Source organism: Silene latifolia, chromosome 3 (assembly GCF_048544455.1).
Source record: "Silene latifolia isolate original U9 population chromosome 3, ASM4854445v1, whole genome shotgun sequence".
Classification (NCBI taxonomy): Eukaryota; Viridiplantae; Streptophyta; class Magnoliopsida; order Caryophyllales; family Caryophyllaceae; genus Silene; species Silene latifolia.
Genome location: NC_133528.1, coordinates 147,820,320 through 147,846,900, shown reverse-complemented (window position 1 = coordinate 147,846,900; position 26,581 = coordinate 147,820,320). Strand labels below are relative to the sequence as shown.

The 26,581-nt window shown below is 36.1% G+C and overlaps 2 protein-coding genes across 2 annotated transcripts; both read right to left on the bottom strand.

The window, feature by feature from the left end:
• Window positions 1–6,463: 6,463 nt before the first annotated feature.
• LOC141648364 (stemmadenine O-acetyltransferase-like) lies at window positions 6,464–9,002 on the bottom strand. The gene is made up of 2 exons (XM_074456947.1): window positions 8,366–9,002; window positions 6,464–7,395 (listed from the first exon to the last, which is right to left on the bottom strand). The coding sequence occupies exons 1-2, from the start codon at window positions 8,965–8,967 to the stop codon at window positions 6,600–6,602; spliced, it is 1,398 nt and encodes a 465-aa protein (XP_074313048.1). The 5' UTR covers window positions 8,968–9,002; the 3' UTR covers window positions 6,464–6,599.
• A 7,547-nt stretch (window positions 9,003–16,549) lies between these two features.
• On the bottom strand, window positions 16,550–19,173 carry LOC141648363 (stemmadenine O-acetyltransferase-like). Its single transcript, XM_074456945.1, has 2 exons — window positions 18,523–19,173; window positions 16,550–17,441 (listed from the first exon to the last, which is right to left on the bottom strand). The coding sequence occupies exons 1-2, from the start codon at window positions 19,122–19,124 to the stop codon at window positions 16,643–16,645; spliced, it is 1,401 nt and encodes a 466-aa protein (XP_074313046.1). The 5' UTR covers window positions 19,125–19,173; the 3' UTR covers window positions 16,550–16,642.
• Window positions 19,174–26,581: the final 7,408 nt, after the last annotated feature.

Sequence of the window (26,581 nt, the reverse complement as noted above, 5' to 3'; positions counted from 1 at the left end):
TTGATGTCTATACTAAACTAGACTATCTCAGATTGCACTTGTCAACTATAGTAAGGCAGATAATGAAAATTGCACTTGTTGTTTAGTATTGTATTGATGTCTATACTTTTTGGGCAAATGTCACCCTGTCAACTAGATTATCTCAGTTCATATAAATGTACATGTTGTTGTATCTCTCACAAATGTCTATACTTTTAGGATAAATGTCACCCGGTCAATTAGAATAAGGCAGCTAATGTAAAATGCACTTGTGTGTTTTGTATTTTATTAATGTCTATACTTTCTATTCTAATGTGACCCTGATAACTGCTGTATCGGAAACCTCACAGACCGTTGGTTTCCGCATCAGGAAAGCAACTTCTCGCAGAGCAAACGCGCGTGGCACACCCGAAGTCGAGAGATACTTTGTATGCTCATGTGAAGGAAAACATGGGAATGGTAGTAGGCAAGCTCAGAATGGTTTACCCCATATTGTTACGAACCATTTGAGCAATGCTGCAATCACATTTGGTGTTTTGAGACACTTATTTTGGGCACAAAGTTATGTCTATGAAAACATCTGAATATAAGTGTAATCATAATTTTTTTTAAACATAACAATGTTATAAGAACAGGACAATATGCCACTAATTTTAGATGATAAGCTACCACTTTGTTGCAACATTTAATGCAAACAGAAAGTTATAAAATGATCACTAAGTTAGTTACACTAATTTGTGTTTTTACAAGATGTTAACATCAGGTGCAATATGCTACCAATTTAAGGATTATTAAATTTTGTAAAAGCATATAAACATAGAGTTGTATAATGCTAACATATTACACATTCCAACATGTGAAGTAATGATCCAACATGTTACCATTTTAGGTTTAAATATGTTAACATTTTCAGATCACTTACATTCAACTACTTATGTAAACAAACATCTGCACAATGGAAACATATTACACATTAGAACTTGTTCACAAACTTATTCAATATGTCAACAAATGTTTACTATTTTTCAATTGTTAAACATACAATAAATTGCAAATAAAACCCAAGAAACCAACAAGGTAACCGTAACTAATTTCTCGCTTTTCCTATGTTTCATGATTTCAATATTTAATTATACAATAACCATTTTCAACTTTTCATTCTTTATCTTCAGATTCTTCATTTTCTCTAGCAACTCGTTCTTCTTCTCTATGTCCTCACTTTCCGCCATGACATCAACTAATTGAAAAAAGCCACAACTATTGTGCTGCAAGTGTTGTACAATAAGGAAATGATTACACAAAATATAATCAAATTCAATTGCAAAAAAAATTAACAAACAAAAAATGAAGTTAAATAACAAACCGGCCAAAGAGAACGCCCATAAAACCTTTTTCCTATATGCTCTCCATGCTTCACTATCCTCAAGACTGCTCCCATATTGTGTTTGCATAAAATCGTTTTTTCAAGTACTCTTGAATTTCGTGAATTAGATGAAGATGCGTAACTTTTTCCCATCACTGGAGAAAAATGTAACCACCCCAATTTAACATGTGACCACTTCAAAAATCATTTGAGGTACATATTTTCCTAGATTTTATTATGTGACCGTTTGAGGAGTATAAGTTATCATTTTCAGTCAACTAATATATGATGGGATAAATAGAGTACACCCGGTAAATATGGTCACAAACATTCAGGAAATGGAAACATATTTCAGTCTCTTACATGTTCACTTCATTGATCAATATGTTACGATCTCCCAAGGACGACAAGATCTATAATAGTGGTAACAAAATATTTTAATATATAAACAAGTGAACTTGATTTGGTGATCTTCTGTTCTTTAGTCAAAATTTCATAACAACTAAAATGTTGGAATTTGATAAACAAAATTGACCCAAAATTTAACAAAACACAACCATAGGAAGGAAAAATAAATTATAAATTGTAACAATCAAACTAACATTCCTAACAACCACCAACAAAAATTCAACAAAAGCAATGAAAATTGACTTTAGCAAAACAAAAAATGGAAAAATTTACTAAAATGATAAAATTTATTTGAGATTCAAGCTTAAAATGACAATGATCATGAAATTTGTTATAAAATTTGATAAAAAAAATAAATAAAACATAACACCACAGCATGTAGTAACAAAGTGTCCGAGTTTATAAAAATAATGAACCCTACCAAATTAAGTTGAGATATGCCCTTTGTAACATAATACAAAATCATCTTAATTTGGTAACATTTTCACAGTTTATAGGTCACATAATACACTTCACAAAACTATATCAATAAGACTAAAATGGATCGCAAACATGCAAATCGAAAATATAAGCAGTCATCAAATCAGAATGAAAAATAAATCTAAACAATTATCAAGACCCCAAAAAGGCAAATAGGATTATACATCCAGTTGTACCATAAGCATGGTACAACCAAGTATAAGAATTCGAGCTTACGTGTATTTTTTTCTGAGCTAATTTAAATTTCATGTTTTTAATGTGTAAATGAATGAACTCAAAACTTTCTAATAAAGCTCATATTCTTTAATATAAAGCTCGGATACTTTGACACAAAGCTCAGGTTCTACACCGTACAACATATACATCTGGTTGTATAGTCCATGAATTGCCCCAAAAATCTAAAAAAACCATCATACCCAAAATTTAACTCCTTTTTCTTTACCCTAAATTTATAAATCCAGAAAATATTCACAAATCCCAATTTATAAACCCTAAATTTAACTCTCTTTTTTTGTATGCATGTGCCAAAAATGAAAAATCATTCCAAAGATTCAAATAAAATGCATGTTCTAAACCCACCTTTGATCTTGATTTTGCTTATTTTTTTGTATTCTTTGCAAATGACGTCTTTGTAATTTTTTTGTCACTATTTTTTTGTGTTTCGATGATGAAGATGACTACTATGTCATGGGTTTTTTGAATGAAGAGAGAAGAAAATGAATAGAGAAGAAAATGAAAAGAGAAAATGAATTGACTGGAAGTGTAGAGTGAGGTATTGGGAAGGGGGGTTTTAGTATTTCTTGACTGCGCAACATTAAATGCATGTGCCAAAAAAGTCAACCTCCCCTATTCGCGCACAGTACATAATGTCGACCCACTAAGCACAAATACATCACTATCCGACCCGTCGCAAGCTTGCGACGGGTATCTCCGTCACAAGCAAGACGGACTGTTATTTTATTTAATAGGATGACCTTTTTGTTTTCCATCACCATTATTATTCTCTGTATTTATGTTATCATAATTTTTAATCTTCCTTTATATTTACAAAATCTTTTTTCTTACTTCAAATAAATTGTTGAAATTAATGCGAGATTTAATTGAAAAAATGTTCTTATATAACTATCACAATAATCCTAATTTTCATTTGTGTTCAAAATATCTCAAAACTGATGAATTGCGAAAAATTATAAATGTATTTGTCAAAGAAGTTTAAAAAACTTCATTGCATTTAAGAAAATAAACCTGTAATTTTAGCCTAATTAGTAAGATAAAATAAGCTCTATTTTAACACAGCGATGTCTTCATATTATTCATATCGTCTCTAATTAACTAAAGACAATATGTAAAATTCATAGATAAATAATTACTAACCATTCATTTAGAGATTTTACATTTTTACATTAATTTATTATTCTTATCATTGGAATATGTTAAGTAATAAGGAATAAAATTCGATGTCCACCTTTTCGTTCTTTACCGGATAAAAATAGAGTCAATGTTTTTAGAACACACCAAAATGACAATAAAAATAATAAATCTTATTCTAAAAAATCAAAATTGTCCACTGTCCCGTGCATTGCACAGGCACAAAAACTAGTAGAAATAGAAAAGAGATAATTCATAAAGCAATTGTATTATTGTTAGTTCGTTCGCATATCGAATGATTACATTGGCACAATATTTTATAGTACTCTCGACAATTCGACATCTAAATCGTATCTATTATAGGCTACATAATAATAAATTTATTCCTAATATTATATTATTCCGATTACGGTATAATATAATACTCACTCTTATTCACAATAAACTTCCCATTTTATTTTAACACAAAAATTAAGGAAATACATTATCCCACCATATAAATAAATTTGGATCACACAAATACACTAACCCACCATACAATTAAATTTGGACCACACAAACACTTACCAAAAAAAGAAATAAGAAAATTATTGTGAATAGACAGAAAAGAAAATAGAGAAGTTTATATTGAATAGGAGGGAGTATACAGTAATATTCTCCAACATCCCCCCTCAAACCCATGGTAATTTGGTGAAATTTCCATGGGTTTGCACATTATCGATAACATGAGAGAAAAATATTCAAACTTCTTCGGTCTTCGATCTTCATATCTTAGACATGAACGTCGCAACTTTTCGAACCTGTCAAAAAAATTTCGTCGGACGGGAAAGCCATTGTTTTTCAGACCCGTCAAAATTCGAACGAAACGAGAACTAGAACTTCTACTCGTTGAAATGTTATTATCAGGAACGCCGCCGTTTTTCGAACTTGACAAAAAAAATTCTTCAGACAAGATCATCGTGGTTTTTCAAACCCGTTCAATTCATCGATCAATATTATCAAGAACATCATTCTTTTTGAATTCCGACAAAATTCGACCCACTCGAAAAATCACCATTGATATAGGTAGTACGAAAGATCGCGCAAGAAGCACACAATAATCAATGACTCCAACGTATCAGGGAGAGCCATAAACAAAATCACTCTTGCATTGGAATAAGACGAGAAATTATTATAAACTTGTAACGATCGGGGAACCATAGAAAGAAAGCTTTACTATGATATTTTTTTATTTTTATTTTTTTTTAAAAAAACTAATTTGTTAATCGTCAATAGGGGAAATCCCGCCGGTGGACGTCGCATAACATAGTGATAAGATTATAGAGAGGGAGACGATAATAAGGGAGAATTGTATTAGAGCATCTACAATGGTAAGCTATCAATGGTAAGCTAGTTGCTACTAGCTTACCTTTGTCACATAAGATTTTCAAGCTAGAATATTTTTAAGCTACAAACTACTACAATGGTAAGCTACTAGCTTAGTGTTGTGGCTTAAATGCACCATATGTCAACTACCTTCCACAACACTTTTTTAATTAATATATTTACTTATTTTATCTAGAAAATAAAAATTAAAAATATTGAAGTGTTGTTTTAATTGGTAGATTTTTTCTTGTAGGCCCATTTGAGTTAGTACATGGAGTTACTAACTCAATTTAAGCTAGTACATGTAAAGTGCTCAATGGTTAAGCAAGTAGCTTGAAAGCTTTTTTATTTGCAAGCAAGTCCTTTTGCTTAACCATTGAAGATGCTCTTATTGATTGATAACTTGCATGATTATGGTGAGGGTATTTATAATACCTCTCATCTTAGAACCTTTATCCTAATTTGGCTAACCCTAATGGTAGCCGGGCCTAGTATATGCCCAAACTCCTAATACCCTCCCGCAATCGTAAAGGCAGTACGTAGTACGAACTTTACGATTGGAGAAATACAAAGAAAAAATATAAAAATGAAAAATGAAATCTTCAATCTCCATCTTTTTTGATCTTCATCAATCATCTTCGTCTTCGAAAAGTGGCAAGATAACGAGTATAAAGACTCGCTAGAAATTTCTTCGAACAAGAACGTTAAGTTTTTCGGACTTGTCGAAAGTATGGGTTAATTTGCAGGAACCCGACCTAATCGAACCCGACAAATATCAATAAAACGGAAAATTATCCGTCAATTTCAAGATCTGGAGAACGTTAATTTTTTCGGACTCAAAATAAATCAAGTACCACCTTAAACGAAGTAAAAAACGATTAATCAAATTTCAAAGACGAATTAGAATAAATTTCTCATGGGGATTTTATTTTGCTAAAAAACATTTGATAAACCATCAGAATATACGGGTGGAAACAATACAATGAGTAGTATACTCAATGTAATTGAATTGAATCCTTCAAGATAAATCTGATGCCCACAAATACACATGCAAAAACAAAGGCTTTAATTTTGCCATTGGAAAGAAAAAGGGGAAACGTTTTTTTTCTTAAAAACTAAAGATAAATTGGGTAGATAATGATGAAATCCCGCCGGTGAGCGTCATAGATTTTCGCCCACCGGCAAGAAAGCGGAAACGATTTTCTAGAGTACTCAAGAAAGAGGCTCTGATACCATGATAAGATTATAGAGGGGGAGACGATAATAAGGGAGAATTGTATTATTGATTGATAACTTACATGATTATGGTGAGGGTATTTATAATACCTCTCATCTTAGAACCTTTATCCTAATTTGCCTAACCCTAATGGTAGCCGGGCCTAGTATAGGCCCAAACTCCTAATACATAGGTCCACCGGCAGCCAGCGAAATCTCGTATTTTTAGGTCTCAAGAGCGTGAGGCTCTGATATCATATTAGAAATAGAGACGGGAGAATTACATAAGAGTAATTGTCGTATTATTGATAATTATTCTCCAACACATAAGGTGTGAATCACAACAAAGTTACCGTCTACCGAATACCGCTCACAAAGAATAAAAAGAACAAACAAGTACTCCATTGAGACAATAGGAGTACTAATTAGGAGAAGCAAAAACACAAAATTGAGAATTAGATTCTAAAATTTGCATCTCTTTCTCCTCGAGAAACAAGAATACTTCAATACCATCAATGCCACCATTGACATCCAAATTGTCAACCATAAGAATAAAATTCCTCAATACAGGATGCACCATACCCACCGGAATAACCCGATTAGGCTTACCAAACCCGAAATCAACCTCATTCAACCCAAGCTTACACCAATTCGTAATTCTGTATGAACCAAGCTTGTAACCTTCATTCGCAATAGAATTCTTTTCAGGCAAATTATCCAAAACATTTTTATTCATTTCTGAAATTGCTTCATGGATCGCGGTTACATGTTTCGAGATATCACAAAGTGTGTCAACCTGAGCATGTACACTTTTGATTATATTTCCAATGGATGTCTTTGGAAGTGGAGGAGTCATCCTTTGTCGTACGTTTGCCGTGAAAAAGAGCTCACTCGGACCCGAGTCAGAATTAGGCAAGGATGCAGCTGTACAAGCTGCTGCAAAAATGTGGTGCCAAAAGAACCCTGTAACCGCCTCGAAAGACGTTGGGTTGGTTAGTTTATTATCACTTGTGACGACCTTGTCCTTAAGCTTTTTTATGGCTTCATTGTTGAAGACAAAGCTCTTGCCTACCACTGTAATCGATTTCAAGTACGCCAAGTTTGAAGCGATAGCTTTCTCACCGTCATTGTCATCGGCACCACTGTCGTTGGTATTGATCGGGGGTGGTATTGGGGGGAAGGCCTTGATTGTGGCTTCGAAGTCTGGTTCGTTTAAGCTATTTCAATTAGAAAAGACAAGAGTTAACATCCAAAAAAAAAAAAATCCGTCTCATTGTAGTAGACGGACACTATCGTATAAAGTTGTACACAGATAGTGGTCCTCTCACAAAATGCAAGTGGGTGTATCCATTTCTCATCCACTTGCACTATCCGCTCTCATTTTGTGAAAGGGAAAGTATCCGTTTACAGCTTTAGACGGACATGGTCCGTCTAAAGTGAGAATTTGTGGAAAAAGCATATAAAAGTATAGAGATCGTCTTTCTTAAGAATTTGTGATAAAAGTATGGTACGACAAACTATGAAACATACTACTTACAATCAGTGGCGGAGTCAGGATTTGAGCTTGGGGGGTGGGTAGGGTAGGGGGCGAAAAATTTTAGGGGGGGCGGATGGGTAATAATATAAGGCACCCTCGAAAAAAATTCGAAAAATTTAACTAAAAACATCGAAAAACTCAGCCGGGGGTGGGGCGACCGCCCCTGCTAGCCCCCCTAGCTCTACCACTACTTACAATTAAGAAATGAGAGGAAAAAAAAAGTTTGTAATGTCTTTAACATTTTATTATAAAAAAGGTAGATCATTTAGGACCAGTTTCTTTGAACTTAAAATTACTCCCTTTACATTCAGTTTAACTTCTATAAGTTCAACTAATAGTTATGCCTTTATAAGTTTATTTCAGTTAAGCAAATTAAGTCCAAAAAACAAGGCCTTAATGATAAATTATTATAACTAAAGTTGAAATATTTACATTTTATCGTAAAATGGTCCCATTTTGTTTGTCTTAATTTCGGGCGAGAAATGACCGTTTGAAATGAGAAATTGTCAGATAATAATTACCTCTACTCCCTCCTATTCAGTATATTCCGAATAAGGAAATAGAGGAATATAGGAATATACTGAATGAGAGGGAGTATATGAGAGGACTGATAATAAAGCTACCATAAGACTGTCTAATAAGAGAATTACCTGATATTAAGGGTACTAGATTTGGCCCTAACAAGGGCAGCCCAATAATTAAGGAAGACACCAGCAGATGCACCATCAAGGATCTTATGAAGCATATAAAAACTAATCGCAACCCCGCCGCACAAGAAAACATTTAACTGAATCGCAACGTGTACAATCTCATCAATGGGTCGTTGTCCAAAAGACATGTATAACTGAAACGAAGGAAGTATCTTGCCCAACAAGTAAAGTTTACGAGGCGAGTTAAGAAGATCATCAAGGTTGCAGTTAACCCGGGTTTCAATAAAAGGTATACCTTGGTCCTCACACAAAATGGTCGATTCAGAATTGGATCGACCAGCTAAAGGGTAGAAACTTGTTAGTGTTTCACTAAGGGAGGTTTTTAAGGTAGTTATGTCAATAGGTTGGGTATTTGGACCAGAACCCGACCCAGTGTCATCCCTAGCTATATTTCGATAAAAAAGAAGAATAGGGAAATGTGCGAATGCTGAGGCTTGATCAAGGCATGAAAGTGTGAATAGTTTGCTAGTAGTTGGTGTAGGAGTTGATGGTTTAATAATTTCCGTTGATATTACTTGTACTTCAAGTTTGAGTTCTTCCATTTTTGTATTGTAAATTATTTCGGTTTGATTTTATTTTTTTTACAAAAAACGGAGGTATTTGTAACACTTGAAGTACAAAGATTATCGCACGAGGCACACGAGGCGCACGAGCCACACGAGTAAGGGTAGATTTTTTTTTCTTTTATGAAAAAGTTGAAAATTATTAATTGCTTATAAATGCAGTTGTTGCTAGGCCAAGTGAGTCTAGTGTTTGGATTCGGTTCTTACGATTCACTATCCGTCATAAGCTGAAGACAAATATTGCTCTCTCACAATATTACAAGTGTGAGTACAACTGTACAAGTAGTGTAATACCCTGTATTTTATAATTATACATTATATATTATTTATACAAATTATGTATGAGACGGAATAATAAAATAATAATAATAATAATAATAATAATTATTATTATTATTATAAGACGGTAATTATAATTATAATAATAAGTTGTAACGATAATAATACCATACGCATATACTTATAATACACCTCACGTCATATACTCCACCCTTATCCACTTAAAATCTCAAAACATCCACCCAATGAGAGAAAGAGAGAAAAAGGAAGAGAAAGTGGAGATTTTGCCCTACGCCTCGGTATCGTAAGGTAAAACCGTCTCACACTAGTTTATATATTATTTTAATTAATCCGCCTCGACCTTGACCCACCATACACCGCCGTTGACCACCCCCTTGACCCCGTTGACCACCCAAATCGGGTTTGACCGAGCATATAAAGGGGCGTTTTTGTGTTGTTATACGACCGTCTTAAGACGGATTTTTACCCCACCTTTCGTGGCTGTCTTGGGCTAACCTTGGGTGGGTGAGTCGTGGGTTAAGTGGGGGTTGTAGTGGTGGTAATGGGCGGTGAAATGGGTGGTTGTAGGTGCCGGAAATCAAGGGTAGACAAGGGGGCATCAGGTTGTGTATGTGTTGGTTGTTGTTGTTGTTGGCGGCGGCGACTACTGTGGTGTTACCGGAGTGCGGGCTAGTGGTTGGGCCACCGTGCTCAGGGGATGCCACGATAGTGGCGGTGGCCACGATGGTGGCGGTTTGGGTGGTGTCTTATGTGTGTATGTGTGTTGGTGTAGTGGTGGGTGTTGTCGTGAGAAGGGAGACCGTGGGGGGCTGTTGGGGCTGGTCGTGGACCACCATGGCCGATGGTGGTGGTCCACGGTGGCAGCGGGCCATAGTGATTATCGGGGCTAGGCGTGAGTACGGGTATGAGTTGGGTTTTTAAATAGTTTAAGACGAGTTTTATTTAATTAATTAATTCGTATGTAATTTAATTAGATTAGTTAGTAATTAAATATATTTAATTATTTATTTAGGTGAAGATTTTTGTGGAAGATTATTAATAGCCGGATTGCTTACGCAGTATGCTAAAAGGTAGGTTAATCCTACTCGGTTTTAATATATGTTTGAATGGTCATGTGAGTCATATTTTAATGGTCATTGCACTATAACATGATATTGGTCGAGACTGATATGTGATTATTTTGTAACATTTTACCGCTTATTTAATGCTTATCACATTGCATTTCCGCTCTTTGGAGTGATTTTTGGTACTAATAGCTTCCCTTTTAGTCCATTTGGCTTTAGATAATGTTTTGTAGGTGAAACAAGGTAAAACAAGACGGAATTAATGCATATTGGAGCCATTTTGGATGGGTCAATGACTTGGGTGCGGAATCCTAGCTTGGAAGCGGTCTCGTCTCACTTAAGACCATTTGGATGACCTCTCAAGACATCTTAATGACCCTTAAAGAGAAGTTATGAAGCAAGTAGAGTCATCCCTATGGGACAATGACCAGTTTGGAAGAAGGGAAACAAGAGATGAATGCTGGAGTCCGTCCCTAACCTCGTCCCACCGGGACAGACACCCGTACCGGCCGGGATGGAATTTGTCCCACCGAGACGGTTCACTTCGCCCTTTTTCTCTTCCAGTTCACCTCCATTTGTTTAGCAAACACTATATATACCCCCACTTTGTAATTTTTGAGACACAAAAATCCTACATCTAGTTTTCCATTTCCCAAGTTTCAAGCTTTGTTAATCTTTCCTTAATCGTACTCTAATCTTTCAATAATTAGCATAATTTTAGTCTTAGTAATTGGGTTGTAAAGAAGATTGAAGATTTCCTCCAATCCTTATTTTCAATCCAAGTTTATTACTTTTGCATCCTTGTTGGTATAATCTCTCTTTTTGTTCATTTGTTTACATTTGTTTTTCCTTTAATTTTATTTGGTAGTGATTGTTGGATTCGCTTGTTTGTTGCTAAGATAGTGATTTTCTTTTTCTTGTTTTACTTTATTGTTCATGTTTCTAGTTGTTGTTTCTCATCCAAAGTTGATTTGATTATTTGATTTGTTGTGTCAAAGTTTGTTCCTTTTTACATTAATCCATCTTAATCTTAGCTTAATTACTCTCTTCCCATAGTTTTGTTGGTTTATTACATGTTTAATAGTAGAAATCAATCTTATATCATGTCCATGGTTAAAGTATCCATTTTTATCAATTATTTTGTCTTAATAACTATGATTAGTGAGTAATCCTTTAACTAAGACTCGATTATCCCCGATATCAGTTCCCTACTTTGTTAAGATCCATTTAATTGGCCATTTTAGGTGGTGCTAAGGGATAATTAAGGAGATTTGCTTGTGTTATTGACTCGTTGGGATTTTCTTATTAACCTTGACCATAGATGAAAATCAATTAGGTGAAGGATTGGGTTAATTTTGCTTGTCTTTTGTTAACCTTGGTTAAGACCGAAAGGAGGAACCTTGGAAGAACACCTTTAATTTTGGGTTTGAGATTGACCCTTGAGAAAGGGAGTGGGATGACTCGGAGATACGACGCGGGATTAATGAATTTAAATACATTTTAAGCCACCTCTAACTTTGTGCACGAATTTGGGGGAGTCAGAACTTGAATTTAGACACCCGACTAGCGAACCCGAAAGGGAGGTTGGAAGGGATTGCTAGTGTCCACTCACGAGACCGAAAGGGAGGTGTTTGGCGACCTAGAGCCGTATTCCCTCTTAGCACTATCTAATTGGCCATTAAAGGGAAGCTAAACTTGTAGTAACAATTATCGGAGGAGAAGTCAGGTCCTAGGCCTTTCCTATTATTAAATTACATCTTTTAGATTTAGTTGCTCATTTTCAATATCTAATTAGCTTGCTTTTTTTTTTATCTTAATTAGTTTAGTTGTTAGTTAAAATACCAAACCATTTCTTGCCGACTTAGCTAAACAAAAGATTAAAAATGATTGGTAATCTCCCTCGCTCCTTGTGGATTCGACCCTCATATCGTGCAACGACAAATCGTGCACTTGCGAGGTTAAACGTAGAATCATCAGAGACGATTGGATGAGTCGGTAATTGGCATATTGTGTGATATCTTGCATTATTGTATTTGTCATGTATATTGGATAATATGATAGTTGTGATTATTTGGTTGTTGTTGAGGAGACGGAAGGCGGTGGGGAGACCGTCTTCCGCTTAAGTTGCCTCTTGGAGCTTCCCACTCCAAGAGGGATGTGCACATTAATGACTTGAGTTTAGAGGGACTCGTGTGGTTGAGACACGATGTCAGGCAGGGGATTCGGTTGGCTTTCGGACCCGATACGTCTGGGCGTGTCCCGGTGCCTATTTGTGATTGTCGGTATGTCTGGGCGTGTCCCGGGACTGTGGTGGTTGTGGGTACGTCGGGGCGTGTCTTGGTACCGGAGTGGTGGTTGTTTGATAGCGATTCATTCATGTTATAGTCATGCTGCATAGTCACACACTTTGAGCTGAGTCACACTTTATTTATTTATTGGAACTAACGTTTGTGTCTCCGTGTAATTGTCACCTATTTCCGGGGTGGCCTGTGTCGATCCATATGAGATTTCCGATCATATTGGGAGAAGGTTAAGTACAAATTTTGTTTGTTGACGTGATCGGGATTTAGGTTGCGTCTTGGACTCGGAGTCGAGTAGCATAACATAGATGACATAGATGGTAGTCGACTTGTAATTTGTATAGTTCACATTTATTCATATGTTAACATTTATGTAAGCACTAAACTTGTTATTTATTTAATGAAGTTTCTTAATTGTAATTCCGATTTAACTAACTCGGGAAATCGAGATGGTAACATTTCTTAATAACCTTGACCGGGTAAGAAGGTGGTGTTACAAGTGGGGTACTCCATTTAATTCTCACTTGATTTGCCACTTGCATATTGTGAGAGGGACACTATCCGTTTTCAGCTTGTGACGGATATTGTCCGTTTTCAATGAGAATTTGTGTTCATGTTATTGGTTTTAGTGTTTGATTCGGTTTGATTTACCTTAATTTACCTTCTAAATTTATATTTGTATGAAATCAAATTGGATTACATTTGTTACGATTATGATCCGTGTTGATGATATCCAGTCATCTACGCTTCTAATGCCCTTAAGTTTTTAACTTGTGGCTTTGAAATCCAAATTTATGTCTCAAGACAAAACCGGGCAAAAGGGTTAACCGGATTTACAAGTGTTTGGGTCAGGAGAAGTAAGGATGAGTCATTCGGGTTCAGGATATTTTCGGGTCAACTATTATAAAGTTATTTATGGTTTTAATAACAGACATTTGGGTCAGGTTATATTAGGTCAGGTAAAACTCGAGTCTAGAGTTCGGGATTTAGGTCAATGGTTAGTTTTGCGACAATAAACATTCGGATTTCGGATCAGGTTCAGATTCGATCTTAATTGGGGTGCGGGTCAGGTCGGGTCGGGTAAGTTTTGACGGGTCTACTTCTTTATACTCCTGTTGTCACTATTGTTACTTTTACCGCTCCTTGATTTATCAAATTCTTTACATTTGCTTTTCGTGTAAATTTTTAGGACTTCACATATCTCTGACTTTTAAGGGTACTTTTGTTATGTCAACCACATGTATAAATTCATTAAAGAAAACGTAAAGAATCTTGTTGAACATTATGAAAAAGAACAATGTAAACGAACTGTTGAATGAGAAGGAGTATTATTCTTACTTTTATCACTCCCATAAATGCTTATTATATTATATTTACTACTCTAGCTATGATTGCAATTATTTAGTATTAACATTGTTATTTGATTTGATTACTTACTTAATGTTATCAGACTTATATATTTAACTAAATATTACATATTTTACACTTCCTAAATAAAGTAAAGCGGTAGTAGTTAAAGTTATAGTAGTAATAAACGTGCACTGAGAACAACGGTAGCGACATGAAGAAGTTAAAAGTGAGAGTACTAGCAATAAGAATAATGTATAATTTGGTTTTTAAAATTTATCTTGATCATGATTTTTATAACAAATGTCATACAACAATGTAGTATAAATGATAAATGTTATAAATAAACAAGTCCACGGAATTATTTTTGATACAAAATAAAATTTAAATGATAAATTTAGGTAGCCCAGGCGAAACCAACACATTGGTTGTAGCGTTAGTTTATGCTTAGTGTGAAGAGTTTATAAATCCGATAAAAATATTAAAGAGTGCGTGAATTAAGTATGTAGTATTTTTCAATTTTTTAAACCTATTTAATAAAAGTAATAATATTATAAATTTTATCAATCCCACGTCTGCTAAAACTAGGATAATGATACGGTGCCACCCTCTCATATGTAGAGGTGGCCATTGAGTCAATCGAGTCGGGTTTGGGTCGTGTTTGATCGGTCGGGTCCTATCAGGTTGTGACTACATTCGGGTCGAGATCGGGTCACTTATGGGTGGGGTTAGTCGGGTCAATTGATAGCTCGGGTTCGGATCGGGTCGGTTTCGAGTCATTGTCGGGTCGGGTCATTCATATAGAATCACCATATCGGGTCGGGTTTGGGTCGGGTTTTGGCTGGGTCGAGTCATCATCGGGTCGGGTTATTACCGAGTTTGCTATTAAGTCGGGTCACTATCGGGTCGGGTCGGGTCATTTTTTGTTTGTGATAAGTTTTGCCTGGTTTGGCTCTTTAATACCCGCCCTGTTAGGAACCCGTTGACTAACATGTTGACCATGAGAGGCCCTCAGTGAGGGAGACTACGCTGTTATCATAACGTAATACTCAACCTAGTAGAAGTCACTCGGCCGAGTAACTGGGGTACTCGACCGAGTGCGGCGTACTCGGCCGAGTATGTTATGTCCATATTCGACCGAGTACCTCGTCTGACAGCGTGTTATTATAAAACGCGGTGACTAAAACATAATTCTTTTCGACGTTTATTTTATCATTTCTAAAACCTAAACACACACTCTTTCAATCTCTCTCTCTCTCTCTCTACCAATCTTAAGTAGCCTAGGACCATAATCCGAGAAGGGGATAGCCTATACATAAGGTTGTCGGGTCGGGTGTCGTCGCCTTCGACATCATTTTGTCCTTCAAGGTGAGTTTGTGAATAATTGTTTGTTTTGCAGTAGATCCTGAATAGTTTAGTGATAGGTACGGTTGTTGTTCGTAGGATACAATATAGAGTCTTCCTTGACGTGGTATGATTGATGCGTTCTATGGAATTTTAGAAATGTAGTGTTTCCCTACTCAGTTAATTGCATAATTGATATAAGATTGATTGTGGTTGATTGTATAACATGTATCATTGGATTGAGATTGATTGAGATTATATTGTTGAGTGGTATTGTTGTTTTGGGACCATTTTCGGGAGATGGTTCAAACCCCATGTTCGTCTCTTGTGGCTCTCGTCACAAGGGGGATGTGCACATTAATGATTTGCGTTCGCTCGTTGCGATGAGCGAGGATCTGGTAGGCACGGCCGCAGTCCCCCACTGGCGGTGTGGGTTACTTGTCGTGATGGGTAACCTGGCAGGGCTACACACTTCGGTGTATAGTCCGTATTTGGTAGCAATAACCAACAACATTTTTTTTTTGAAAGTACCACCCCAAAGGGATTACTGCATTCTCATAATATCAAAAGAAATGGCATTACAAACGTTTTGAGGCAAAGCAACCAACCAGACCCTTGTACCTAAAAACCGAGGCACAACATGAGCTAACTCATGTGCCACTTTATTAGAATCTCTACTAACATAAGACCATGAAATCGACTCAAAAGAAATACTTCAATCTAAAATATTTTTAATAACTAAAAAAATGTCGCTTCGCCCCTGCCTTTTCTTCCTGAGGTATTCGATTAACTATCTGACAATCACTTTCAAGCACTACTTTCCGATGCCCCGCACGTCTAGTAGCAATAACCAACAACATTGATAAGCCATAATGTGTGAATCACAACAAAGTTACCGTCTACAAAATACCGCTCGCAAAGAATAAAAAGAACAAACAAGTAATTGAGAGAACAAGAGTACTAAGAGCAAGTACAATGGTTGAGCAATTATCTACTAGCCTAATATTGCCACATTAAATTTTAAGCTATAATAATTTTAAGATATAAATTACTCCAATGGTTTAGCCAATGTACTAATAGCTTGGATGAAAACCACATATCATATTTTCTTATTTATTTAAATCAACATTATTTTCTTATTGGTTGTTTTATTTTTGTGGGCCCACTTAAACTAGTAGCTTCATGAAGCTACTAGCCCAAACTAAACTAGTCTAAATAGAAGCCTACAATGGTTAGGCTACTAGCTTGTAATTTTCTGAAATTGCAAGCAAGTCCTCAAACCAAACCATTGGACTTGCTCTAATTAGGAGAAGCAAAAACACGAAATTGAGAATTAGATTCTAAATTTTGCATCTCTTTCTCCTCGAGACACAAATATGCTTCAATACCATCAATCCCGCCACTGACATCTGGATTGTCAACCATGAGAATAAAATTCCTCAATACAGGATGCACCATACCCACCGGAATAACCCCATTAGGCTTACCAAACCCGAAATCAACCTCATTCAACCCAAGCTTGCACCAATTCGTAATTGTGTATGAACCAAACTTGTAATAAGCTTGATTCGCAATAGAAACCTTTTCAGGCAAATTTTCCAAAACATTTTTATTCACTTCTGAAATTGCTTCATGGATCGCGGTTGCATGTTTCGAGATGTCACAAAGTGTGTCGACCTGAGCATGTACACCTTTGAATATGTTACCAATGGATGTCTTTGGAAGTGGAGGAGTCATCCTTTGTCGTATGTTTGCCGTGAAAGAGACCTCACTCGGACCCGAGCCAGAATTAGGCACTGATGCAGCTGTACAAGCTGCTGCAAAAATGTGGTGCCAAATGAACCCTGTAACCGACTCGAAAGATGTTGGGTTGGTTAGTTTATTATTATCACTTGTGACGACCTTGTCCTTAAGCTTTTTTATGGCTTCATTGTTGAACACAAAGCTCTTGCATACCACTGTAATGGATTTCAAGTACGACCAGTTTGAAGCGATAGCTTTCCCAACGTCATTGTCACCGGCATCACTGTCATTGATATTGCTCGAGGGTATTGGGGGGAAGGCCTTGATTGTGGCTTCGAAGTCTGGTTCGTTTAAGCTATTTCAATTAGAAAAGGCAAGAGTTAACATCCAACAAAAAAAGTAAGCCTCTTGTGAACCGTGCATAAGAGAATACAGAGATCGTCTCTCCTAAGAATTTGTGATGAAAGTATTGTATGACAAACCATAGAACATACTACATACAATTAAGGAATAAAACGATCAAAAAAAATTGTTATGATTTAAAATTTCAACATTTAATTATAAAAAAGGGGATTAAATTAGCCCTTTTGAAACCAACCTTTTTAAAATTATTTCCTTTTGAATTTTTTTTTTTAAATTACTTTCATAAGTTGCATTTTTGCTAAACTTAATCCCTTAAATTGCATTTTTTTCTAAAATTGCTTCAAAACTCCAATTTTAGTTGACTTATTTCCTCTTTTTTTAATTCCTCCTACATTTGTCTAGATAAATCTTTCAAAATATAGATTGGCTAAGATACAAATGGAATAAGTTCAAAAACAGACGAAATAAGTCACTTAAAGTGGAGTTTGGCACGACATTTCAGGTAGCTTATTTGACCAAAATTTCAGCTACCTGATTTTTTTGCAAGTATTTGACAAGTAGTTTATTTGGTCAAATAAGGTACCTGAAATGAAATGCTATCTCAGGTAGCATTTGAGAAATCAAGTATCTGAAATGACTTATTTTCCATTTTGTAGCACTTTATAATACTAAATATTTTCATTTCCTTTTACGTCATTTTACCAAAATCAGCTACCTTTTCAGCTAGTTTGTCAAACACATTTTTATATAATCAGTTACCTTATCAGCTCCTAATTTTCAGCTACCTTATCAGTTACTTTTTCAAGTTTCAGTTAGCTTTTCAGTTTTCAGCTCCTTTTTCAGGTTACAGGCTCAACTACCTTTTCAGCTGTGTTTGTGTGTGAGGAGTACCGTCCTCCCAGAGGACGGTAGAATTTTTGTTAGAAAAAAATGCAATTTAAGGGATTAGTTTTAGAATAATGAAAGATTTCAAAAGGGAGTAATTTTAAAAAATTTAATTTTAAAAGGGAGTAAAATCTAATTTACTGATAATAAAACTACCCTGAAATGAGATCGTCTAATAAGAGAATTACCTGAAATTGAGGGCACCGGATTTAGCCCTAACAAGGGCAGCCCAATAATTAAGGAAGACACTAGCAGATGTACCATCAAGGATCTTATGAAGCATATAACAAGTAATCGCAACCCCGCCGCACAAGAAAACATTTAACTGAATCACAACGTGTACAATCTCATCAATAGGTCGTTGCCCATAAGACATATATAACTGAAACGAAGGAAGTATCTTGCCCAACAAGTAAAGTTTACGAGGCGAGTTAAGGAGATCATCAAGGTTGCAGTTAACCCGGGTTTCAATAAAGGGTATCCCTTGGTCGTCACACAAAATAGTCGAATCAGAGTTGGATCGACCAGCTAAAGGATAGAAACTTGTTAGTGTTTCACTAAGGGAGGTTTTTAAGGTAGTTATGTCAATAGGTCGGGTATTTGGACCAGAACCCGACCCACTGTCATCCCTAACTTTATTTCGATAAAAAAGAAGAATAGGGTAATGTGCGAATGCTGAGGCTTTATCAAGGCATGAAACTGTGAATAGTTTGCTGGTAGTTGGTGTCGGAGTTGATGGTTTAATCATTTCCGTTGATATTACTTGTACTTCAAGTTTGAGTTCTTCCATTTTTTTTATTGTAAATTAAACCATGATTTATTTTTTTACAAATTACAAAGGTATTTGTAACAGTGTAACAAAGATAGCATGGTCATGTATCGCCCGAGGCACACGAGGCCCACGAGGCGCACGAGGAAGTGTAGCAATACGAGTTAGATTTTTTTTTTTTTTCTTTTATGTAAAAGTTGAAAATTATTAATTGCTTATAAATGCTGTGCCTGCTAGGCCAAGTGGCTCCAGTGTTTGGATTCGGTTTTTACGATTCAATTTGTCTCCTTGAAGACGGATACTATTCGTCACAAGCTGAAAACGGATAGAACCCCTCTCAAAATATTATAAGTGGGAGGACAAGTGGGGCGCTCCATTTAATTTATACTTGATTTGTCACTTGCATTTTGTGAGAAGGGCATTATTCGTCTTCAGCTTGTGACGGATAGTGTCGTCTTCAATGAGAATTTGTGTTTACGATTACCGGTTTTGACGTTTGCTCTGGTTCGATTTACCTTAATTTACCTTCTAAATTTTTATTTGTATGAAATCAAATTGGATTACATGGGTTACGATTATGATCTGTGTTGATGATATCCAGTCATCTACGCTAGCTTCTAACACAAAATCTCATTTGTGACCAACAATATCCGTCACTCTGGAGTGACGGATACCATTTTACCTCACAAAGTACCCACTTTTTCTCTCTCTGCAACACTATTCATGTGGTCCCCTTTCTCCACTAATCCATTTTGTTACCATTTTATCTCACAAAATATCCGCCACAAATGGTGACCCGTCACAAGGGAGACCAATTGAGCTTCTAATGCTCTTAAATTTTTTACCTGTGGCTTTGAAATTCAAATTTACTAGTATTGGTGCCCGGCTTTGCTCGGGCTACCTCTACTTACCGTTAATTTTTTTTTTCATTAAATAAAATTACTTAAAGTTGCATAACTCATAATTTATCATTAATATATTTTTCTATGACATATCCTAAAGTTATGATGAAATAAATTTTGAGACAAATTGACTACTCCCGCTATAAATATTTTACTCTTATTAATGAAACAATAGTAATAACATTTCACTACTTGTCCGTAATATTTGTTATTTTCACTACTCCCGCCGTAATTATTGTTATTGTCATTACTGCCGCATTAATATTGATAATTTCACTACTCCTTCCGTAATTATTGTTACTTTCACTATTGCCCCATTAATATTGATTATTTCACTTGTAACACCCCCATTTATTTAAGGGCCTGAACTAGGACTCCTTAGATAAATGATGGTGTTACCATCTCGGAAACCCGAGACAGTAGATAACAAAGGAAAGAAACACAGTACTCTATTAAAATGTTTATAGTGAGATTACAACTGGAATTAAAACAAAGTCTCCAAAATACGACCAAAAGATAAAGTTTGATAAAACTACTAATAAGACTAAGGTGGGCTAGGCACTAAGTCAGTCATCCAAGCTCTCTTCCCGGCCAGCTCCCATCAGTCTCTGAAATACCTGTCAATCTGCTCGCCAATATTTGGGTCATCACAGATGTTCACGAATACACAGGGTCAACCACGAGGTTGAGTAAGGAAAACAATGAAACAACAAAATATGATATGCATGCTCCTCCGTCTCCTCCACCTCCATCTCAACTCATATCTCATAACCCGGAACGCTCAGCCATACCGATCCCCGGTAGACTATATATCGACCGTAGCCGATCTGCCAGCTCGCAGCTGAGGACACCAGGGCAAGTCCTGCAGAACCCGTCTGGGCCTTATCACAACATCATCATCACCACACCACATCACCACCACATCCTCCATCTCCAATGCATATGAATGCTCAAAAGAAATTAATGCAACACAATATATATAAATCACTGAACTGATAAATCATAAAATCATGCCGGTTACCCGATGTTGTGATATCATACTCAATACAATCAATTCAGTCAAACACCTTCCCGTATATGAATCATAACGTAAATCAACAACCATGAATCAAGTCAACACAATTCAACAACAACGATAATAGGTCAAGTGTATTTCCCTACCTCAGTACTGCAGTCAATTAGTCGGGTGTCCAGAAATATTCCACAACAATTCGCCCTCTGAAAGATAAATAAATGATAAACAATTACTTAACTATTCCCGTTCCCAAAATAGAAGTTACTAAAAATAGAACTTCCTAAAATGGACTTTCCCGTTATAGTAGCTTTCCATTTTAACAAACCCGACTCAAAACCCGACTTGAATTATTTAACTGGCTCAGGAATTAAATTAAATAACTATTTTGATAAATAAAAGATTAAACGAATTCAACAATTTAAGAAAACCCGAATCAAACATAGAACAATTCGAATAACCCGACTCTAAATAATTAATTATTATATTATTTTAATAACTCGGAATTAAACCAAAACGATAAACTAATTAAAACCGTACAAACACTCAACAACAATAAACTCAACCCGACACACAAACGCACCCTCTTCAACCCGACACAACTCCCTCCAATAACCACCAGCTACCACCGCCGACCACCAGGTCTGGCCTGGTCACCTCCAACCACCACCAACGTGGTCGACCCACGCCGGTGGTCAGAACCACCACCACCAACACCCCCTGTCTGCAACTCTGCCGCCACAAAACGCCACAACAGGCCCGTTTCTGCCTCATCTGCCACCACGACACACCTCTGCCACCTTGCCTAACCACCACCCTTGACACCACCGTCAAACGGCGACTCTGACACATGTGGCACCACCTTGTCGACCTCCCCCTAGTCGACGTTGGCACCACCCAAACCTAACCATCTAAAACCCGTCTGAAAACCATATAAAAACTCGTTTAACTACCCCTGTCGCTGCCACCTCTCTCTGCCACTACCACCACCCACAACCACCATAACCACCACTACTACACTCGTCACTAACCACCCTACCCATATACCCCGTCAACAACCACCCTTATTACCTCCCTAAGACACGCAACAATCTCCAAAAACCCGACATAAACAATGAAAACCGAGGAGAAGGGTTGCTCTTACCTTTTTCCTACCGTCACTACCGCCACCAGGGCCACCCACTGTTGTCGACAAACGGCCTAAGGCCTTCCCTGCTGCGCCGTCGCCACCTAGGCTCACTCTCTCTCTCTCTCTCTCTATGCGTGAGGGTGAAGTTGGAGCTGATGAAAGGAGGGAGGCGTGAGGGAGGCGGGTTGAGGGAGAGGTTTGGGTAGTGTTTAGGTTAATTAGGTTTAGGGTTTAGGGTTAATTGGGCTGAACATGCTATGGGGCCAACTCAAATGGGTCGAGGGTAAATGGGTTGGCTCACATTTCGAATTCCGTATAAACCCGTCTCAATTAACTTAGATCGATACATCGCGAGTCAAGTAAAATAATTAACGTAATTATCGACTCAACAATTAACCCGACTTAATAGTAATATAAAATACATTATAACTAATATATAATTATATCCGTTTAATCGATTATATAAAATACGGGGTATTACAGTCTTCCCCCCTTAAAATGAACTTCGTCCCGAAGTTCGCTCCCGTACTCAAACCTCAGAAGGGTATACTATATCGTACATACGGACGTCACGCATTTCTAACACAGTTAACACACACTTTTGACACATCAATTAAACATAACAGACACGAAATGTTACATTCTGCCCTCCTAAAATAAACTTCGTCCCGAAGTTTAACTCATCTTCACTTAACCCCACTAACTACAACTAATAACTACCTGAGAACACAAATGTATGACAACTAAATAATCATCTGAGAACACCGTCGTCTTCCATCTAAATTCCGATCTCGAACTCAAGTAACTCAATAACCATGGTCCCACTGGACCGTAAACGTAACTCGGCACAAAGGCCCCACAACTCATAACTCAATACCAGTAGTTTAACTATACTCTTCTTTTACACCTCAACCAACTAACAGAAGTATGAATAAAACATATAGAACTCATTTGCATAGATACCCCACAACGAAACATCTACTTGATCAAAACTACCATCTACAAACAAGTGCAATATAAACATTAAGATTTTACAATCCTACCCGACTAGAAACATGGTTACGTCCTCGTAACCTCTTTTCAATTTTCATATACCTATGCAACAAAATCATTATCAACCACACGTGACAGGAAAGAATACATGATAAGAGATTGCGCATCAACATTAAGGCCGAAACAAGGTTTTATTAAGGAATTAACTGATTGTCAACAAGTAACATTTATTACTATCTCATGCGTAACTTAAAAACACAACATCAAACTAAAAGAACAACAAGAAAGGAATCATGGTTTACACGGTTTCACAACTAAACAAATTTGATGATCAATTATAGACTATGAACGAGCGAGAGCAAAATCAACAAAACAATTTAAGAACTTCTCACATTTGTAAACATATCACAGAAATAGATCTACCACTACTATCTATCACAATCACAGGATCTTATTGACATGTCCATACCACCATTTACTCACTCACTGGTTTAGGTCACGAATTAGGTCGATGAATTTAAGCAGTCAACAACATACTCATAATTCATATTTTAAATTATAAAAATTGTTTGCACGATATCAGTTCTGAAAATATGTTTCCCAATAAAAGTAACAACATATGATCCACAATAGCAACAAAATTACTTCCATATCACGCATATGTTTAAAATTTTAGCAATCATACCATTCAATTGTATCCATCAACTCAGTATAATTCATTTTCAGCAAAACAAAATATATCGTATACACAACTTAAACATGTACATATACCATCATATAACTTGTAAAACATTATCTATGACAACAGATTAGCAACTTGAACAACTTCTCTGATTTGCACGATTTGAATAATTAGGCAACTCGTAGGCTCAATTAAACGTAACTATAACGACTATCATTTAAACCAATGCATATCATGTGAATCATCAAAGGGTTATCCCATTATAATTGTCAACATAGTTATCATAAACAATCTTTATTATAAGATAATTGATAGTAACGACTCGATAATATAGATATGTCAAATGTCGTGCTACAATTGCAAGAATCACTTTGGCACTTTATGACAATATAGTAACGAACATATTCAATAAGGAATAACAACACTGTTTATTATCATGTTATAGGTTTTAGATTCGACTGAAACAATTTAGTGCAATGAAAGTTATAAGTATAACTATAGGCACACCGACTCACATAAAAGACATTAGAACTCATATGACATTCTATATGTGTGAACCTTTAGACATACTCATTACTACCATCCATGTGTAAACATTTAAACATAATTATTATAATTATTCATGCGAGTAGATTAGCACAACTAAATTAACATTTAACGCCATCAATTTACAAAGATATGACAATATAGTTTTATATTTATATATATCCGCCCACTATGCAAATATGATGAACACACCAGAGATATTACAACATGCCAAACGTATATAAAATATGCAAACAACTGGACTCATATAAAATATTTCACCCTCGATTAAGAATTAAATTAAGCTATTCAATTTCACTCATACTATCATGCCAACAATGTTATCAACTAAACTTTAATTCTATCACTTGTTAAGATACATAACTACTGAACCTGCCTGCTACTATCATCATATAAGGACATTATAAATTCGCATTACTAAAGCTCATGAATTAACCAAACAATCGTATGAAAATTCATCATAGAACGCACATTTTAAATGTTTTGATTCACGTTGTAACTTCCAAAAATCACGAATAAATAACCGTTCGATTAAAACTCGATTCATATTACTTTTATAAAATAAGGAGAGTTAAAAACACAGGGGAAAAACAATTAGGTCTAAAGTATAAGAATTTAATTTTTAAAGGATTTTACAACTCAGTTGGTCCAAACAAACATGTGACAGCAATTGGTCTGAAACTTGGGTCAGTTTGCAAAACTTATTATTTAATATAGAGACATCAAGATTTTTCGTGGCTTATCAATTTGAAAACATATGCGAGTTTTATGATCGATGGAGTTGGAATTATGCGAAAATTATTAATACAATTTAAATGAGGATTTTTACAAAATCGTTGGTCAAACATCACTGCACAGGAACTTCCTGACCACAGTCCACTAAAATATTTATTACTCCTTATCCGTATATCCTATAAGCATGTAACCAACGCCAAATGAACACTAACTCACAAGGCTATCTCCCATAAAATTTTCATCCATAGGCAATAAACAGAAAAGAAATGGCAGTAAGGTCAATTAAAGAGTACAATCAAACAAAATAAGTTTCAGCACTAAGTCGTTCATTTTCTATGTTCCAAACTCTTACAACCATACTATCGATACTAACTCATTCTAACTTAAATCTCACACTGCGTATTTCGTAACATCTACCCCATAGAATCCCTTCGCATCTCGATATACTCCGTACATCTAAATCTCGATTGCTATGACTATAAACATGCAATTCAAAAGTGTTTCTAATTACTGTCACAAGACTATACTAGCATGGCTTTGGGATCACATAACCGCATATTACTAGACATAATAGTACTATCAGCACATCATTCAACATCCACCTAGGTAGCTATCATCGACTTGCAATTATTTTCATGCTCACGACTAGCACAACACTTCATTGATTATTAACCTGAACTCGAATTTTTTATATCTCATTTCCACAACATTATATGATCACGTCATCATTCATACAAAATACTTAACGTAGCGTTGTCCTGCAGAATGGTTAGAATATGTGGGTCTCAATGTATACATCAACTCGATTATGCAATAATCAATGTATCAATCACTTAATACTTAGGCAACGATACTTGAATCTCATGTTCAACCTCAAGCAACTTTTCTACCCTTTCTCTCATATACACTCAGGGTTTCCGGGTCAAACTGAGAGGGCCGCTGGTTCGGTGTGAGGGGGCCCCTAACTCATACCTTACCTCAGTGTGCTCCTAACAGTTCTATCCCGGGGTTCATTTTATTTAGACTCTTCCTATGTTCATTGGGTTCATTGGTTTAGGCCTGAGGATCGTTCGCTCTGATACCACTTTGTAACACCCCCATTTATTTAAGGGCCTGAACTAGGACTCCTTAGATAAATGATGGTGTTACCATCTCGGAAACCCGAGGCAGTAGATAACAAAGGAAAGAAACACAGTACTCTATTAAAATGTTTATAGTGAGATTACAACTGGAATTAAAACAAAGTCTCCAAAATACGACCAAAAGATAAAGTCTGATAAAACTACTAATAAGACTAAGGTGGGCTAGGCACTAAGTCAGTCATCCAAGCTCTCTTCCCGGGCAGCTCCCATCAGTCTCTGAAATACCTGTCAATATGCTCGCCAATATTTGGGTCATCACAGGTGTTCACGAATACACAGGGTCAACCACGAGGTTGAGTAGGGAAAACAATGAAACAACAAAATATGATATACATGC